Here is a 5,144-nt window from a genome sequence, read left to right as displayed (position 1 = left end):
CCCCCCTTAATATGCTCCTGGTGATGCCTCGTGACGTGACGCCTCACGAGACATCATATACACATACACAGATGTGACCACATGGGATCTCTGATTTGGGAAAACTTTTCATATTACATGTCACGTGTGTTTTAAACCGTGCCATCACATGATACGTCATGTGATGTCACCTAGGACAACACATGACGTTGCATGTGAAATCCTACCGAAAAATTGCACTTACTCGGATACCACCTCCGGCACCACTGAGCTCGTAGAGGATAACTTTGGAGGGGGGGGGGCTTTACTTACGTGAACAAGTAGCTAGGACCCCTTAACCAAGTTAGTCCCCCCCCACACACACACACACACTTATTTCCCTTCTTCCCACGTCGCCAAGAACATCGTGCTCGAATTAAGCATGTGATCAAGAACATGTTGACAAGAACCTGCTTTTCTGGATGCACGCCTTGAACCCCACACTCTTATCGCATTTGAATGATTGCTTTGCACTTTAATAGAAATCCTTTTAGTTATGGAGACCATGCTACGTATTTTAAAGCAGTCATCGCAGTCATGTACTTCTTTCAATGTAACTTGCCGGCGTCACGGTAAAAACATAATGTCTCATTTTTTGAGGGAAAAGGGAAAACTTTTAGGAACTCCCCTGGTTTGACGAAAACTCCTCAGATTTCGAGGAGGTCTCCTTAAAAAAAGGTGGGACTTTTCCTCATTTTTTAAGAAGATTCCTCAAAATCTGATCTGAGGCGAGATTGGAGGCCTCTCCCTCAAACATAATATGGGAGTTCTTCAAAGTTTTCCCTGCTTTTCCCTCAAAAAATGAGACATCGTTTTTACCGTGCGTGATTCTCGACAGGATGCCGGACGGTACGACGGCTCTCCACCTGGCGGCCCGGTGCGGCTCCGTCGGCGCCGTGCAGCTCCTGCTGGACCGGGGCGCCGACTGCAACGCGGCGGACTCGCGGGGCGCCACCCCACTGCACGTGGCCGCGGACTGTAGCGTGGCGCAGGACATCTCCCAGGTCGTCGGCAAACCTGGCGTCGTGCGGCTGCTGTTGCAGAAAGGTACGTACACTGGCGTATACTTTCTGTGTCTCTTACTAAACGATATTTTATGTGCACGTCAGTGCAAATTTAAATTTAATGATGACTTTAAATGCAACGTAAAAACATTTGCTGCAGCCCTCCCATGGCCGGGATTCCCCACACCCAGAGAACCATTTAGTTGATACAACTAAATCAGGGTTGTAAGAAACAAAATTTTGTTCCTAACACCGACTAAAATTTAGTTACCTCATTTTTTTTAACTAAATATGGTCGCACCAGTCAAAAATTCAGTCAGCTAGACTAAACTATTTCATCGGATAAATTTTGGGCTCGAGCTAAAATTTCGTCGGTTTTGAATTTGGTTCTCTGGACTAACCGCCAGACAACCTCACCGAAAATGTAATATTGGTATCATTCGGAAAAGGCGGAAATTCTCTTTCGTATGATACGCACGATACGGCATTTGTTTCACTACGTACAAACTTCGTCCGATTCACAAACAAATCCCATGCAATTCTGATCCGTGCATGATGCATACGTCTGGTATAAGACAGCCATATACCGTCTGCAAAGGCAATACACCACAGTGTTGCGGGTTTGCCTACCCGATCTGCCCGTAAGGCGCCATAGCCCCTTGGTACGTCACAGTATATACGGGACCTATACGGACGAAATTTCACGGGGGCTGAAAACAACCGTTTCCCTGATTGCTGTGAATTGACAAGCACACTGGTATTATTGTGGTTTGACTACCCAAACTTTAGCTGTGGATACTTTGGATGCAGGTTGCGCCGTGGACGCACGGACTGCTGACGGCTGCACTGCGCTGCACCTGGCAGCCCAGGGGGGTAGGCTGCATGTGGCGAGGCTGATCGTCGAGGCCGGTCCTGACCGCGGCGTCCTGGCCGCCATTGAGGACGGCCTCCGCGGCCGGCCCGAGGATCACGTCGTGGACGTGGACCGGAAGCTGGTGCCGGACACCGCGGCGCGGCAGGTGGTTCGCGCGCTGCTGGAGGCTGGCTGCGACGTCAACGCCGTGGCACTCGACGGCAAGACCGCCCTGGAGCGGGCCGCGGCCAGGATGAGCAGCGGAGATGTGCGGCGGCTGCTGGGGTGGTGCCGAGACGCACCGCGAGGGACTGGAAAACGGCATCCTTCTTCGACGTGATCGTGGCTGGGGCTACCCAAATGTGTTGTTAACGAATACGGTGAAGTGTGTGAATGTCGCTCACCTATAGGTGTGTGAATATCTATTCTTACACTTAGAAGGGTAAAGGTGTGAACTTTACCTGGAAAATTCTCACGTTTACCCCCGTAAGTGTACGAATGCATATTCACACACCTAAGTGTATGACATTCGCACACTTGCGTTTTCAGTGCATGGTGTGACCTTTCTCTACAGCATTACTATTTGTCATATGACATAGTATGTCATGTGTGTTACCTACAAAAAAAGGTGTCAAATTATGACACAATTTGTAATAAGTATTTTATTAAAAATACACAACATCATTCGTTTTCATTTGTATGTGACAAAATTTTCTTGTATTTTAACCGTTGTGGCCCATAACAATAATTCCTATTTATAACTTTTCACCATGTTGTAACACTAACACTACAACGAAACCGTTGTAAAGTTTGATAGCAACATACATCGTTACAAAACGAACAACTTTGTGTTGTTAAAATATTTTGGCGCACGTGGAAGTAAATAACAACTTTTTAGACAGTCCCCTAAGAGACCGTCACTACCAGAAGGCAAAGTTTCGTTCTACCGCTTCCCCTCTCCTCCCCCCTCTCTATAGCACAGACCGGGCGGCTTGACGTGTGTCTAACCAGGAGACTAAGGTAGGTGTAAATCCCGTATTCGGTTCAAAGTCGGTATATTTTCTTCCTTTCCCTTTATTTCTGATTTTCAGACAGTTCCTTATTTTATTTTTCCACATGTTGCCCTGAAATGTTATCGATGTGCGTTTGCTTTGCTTATCGATAGTACTCACTATTAGTTACTTTTCCCCCCATACGCGATCAACGAGCGATAAAAATAACGAAGACCTCTCTACGAGGGGCAAGAACTCCGCGAATCATGTGTACACCTGCCCGGGAATCATCACGATAAAAATTGATCGAAATCAACAGAAATCGCTTAAACTAAGCGGGAAACTAGCGGAACTGGTACAAATTAGTCGAAATAAGCGTTTTCTACCACTAGATAACCTGAGAAATAAACATAAGCGGACGGGAATCACTGGAAATCAAGTATTTCGGGAATCATGTGTACACTTCAAAAGGGAGTTATTGCCTCCTCGCCTCTTTAGCAAAATTAAAATGGTTTTTTTTAGCGTTACGTCTCGTAACGTTACGGTGCGCGTCACTGGTGACCTGTCAGACATGAAGGTACCTACCCCAGTGAGAAATTTATCCGACGACATCGTTTCGACATCGTTTTTCACGTCGTTACGACTTAAAAGTGGTCATGAAATCGACAGTGAAACGTCGAAACGACATCGAAACGACATCAGCTGTCGAAAGGCCGTCGATTTCAGGACCACTTTTAAGTCGTAACGACGTGAAAAACGATGTCGAAACGATGTCGTCGTAAAAAATTTCTCACTGGGACCCTAGGCTATCTGTGAACGAATGGGCGCTGCTCTGGACTGGACCGCACACTTGGGGTGTCGCAGGGGAAAGAACTTGTTGGAACCGGAATAGCGCAAAAATAAAGACAAAAGTGTTAAATCGCGACTTGCGTATGGTTTCCGACGTCAGAGAGGTATCGTTAAAAAGTACGGTAGCGTCTGCGATGCGCTCGGTAGGCCAACCCGCCAAACAGCTGTGTGAAGTTGGCGGTCCACCCAGAGCGTCCAAGCGCGAAAAACGAGTGGGAGGGGAGTTCAGGCAGGAGCCCTTGGCCCTGCTCGTGCTTGCTAACTCGCGGGATGTTCATTGTGATGCAGTTAGGGGATCGGTTTTCTTGGATTCATTCGGCAAGTGGCGGGAGCTCGGCGCCTGCGAGGCTGAGGGTAGGCCATAGTGCAGTACACGCGTGCACTGAAGGCAAGATGTTGCATATCTACCAGGCGTTATATGAGAGCTTAGATGCTGAAAATTGACGGGTTTGTGTTGTGACGGCGAATGACGGACATACCTTGTGCGGATGATTCCTTTTTGTAACTAGCACCGAACTTCTATTTGCAAGATAATAGTGAAACTATGGCTGGTTACTTCATGTGTATTCGTGGTTACAGTACTGTATCTGAAATCAATTACGCACACAGAAGTCCTGTGCTAGTTAAAATAATTTTCCGGAGACATTTGACGTCAGTTGACGCCGAAAGGCATCGGTACGGTACGACACGTCCACGTAGTAAACCGCTTCCACAGTAGTTTCGAGGTAAATTAAGCAAAGTTCCGAAAATACATACACAAACACATAACTCTCATGACTCTGTTATACGTCACTGTGGACCTTTTTAAAAGTCGTCTGGGGCTGCCAAAAATCGGTCCACAAAACCTAATGTCACTTATCTCCTCTAAATTGTGATCGTTTGGTAACATACATCCAAGAGGGAAGTGAGAGTGGAGGTAAAGAACGAGAAAAAACCTGTACACGTTTCCGATTTAAGAACACGGGAATTAAGTCCAACGAAATAGCACCACATTGAAAGTTGGCCCTCGCGTCATGGCGGATATGACAGAGACGGAAGTGATTGCGGCCGCTGTGTGATAAATAATACTATTCGTGTTCCATAAATCGCGCGGTACAAATGGATACTTCTGGAAACTTCGATGTGAGGAGACACACTGCCTCCGACATATGGCTCCCGATGTCTTGGTGTCGGGCGCAGAGTGCCTCACACCAACAGGTGTGGGACACTTTTGGTACGACACCAAAAGGTGTGAGTGAGACTGTCTCACAGAGGTTTCCAGAGTATAAAGTAAGTACTTCAGTGGACGGATATGGCACTAAGGTTTTGTGGGTCGTTTTTACAAAGCCTTACGACGTGACTTTGAAGTACGTCCACGGATGGACGTGACCAACAATTTAAGTCCAATTAATTGGAGCTAAATTTGTGGACGCGTTTCATCAAGCCGAC

General features: G+C 47.0%; 1 protein-coding gene across 1 annotated transcript; it reads left to right on the top strand.

The window, feature by feature from the left end:
- The first annotated feature begins 368 nt into the window (after window positions 1-368).
- LOC127750969 (ankyrin repeat domain-containing protein 65-like) lies at window positions 369-2,575 on the top strand. The gene is made up of 2 exons (XM_052273778.1): window positions 369-1,065; window positions 1,833-2,575. The coding sequence occupies exons 1-2, from the start codon at window positions 858-860 to the stop codon at window positions 2,213-2,215; spliced, it is 591 nt and encodes a 196-aa protein (XP_052129738.1). The 5' UTR covers window positions 369-857; the 3' UTR covers window positions 2,216-2,575.
- Window positions 2,576-5,144: the final 2,569 nt, after the last annotated feature.

The sequence above is a fragment of the Frankliniella occidentalis genome, unplaced genomic scaffold (genome assembly GCF_000697945.3).
Source record: "Frankliniella occidentalis isolate FOCC.00 unplaced genomic scaffold, Focc_3.1 Scaffold299, whole genome shotgun sequence".
Taxonomy (NCBI): domain Eukaryota; kingdom Metazoa; phylum Arthropoda; class Insecta; order Thysanoptera; family Thripidae; genus Frankliniella; species Frankliniella occidentalis.
The sequence above is the reverse complement of the archived record's forward strand: the minus strand, read 5'-3'. Positions and strand labels throughout refer to the sequence as shown.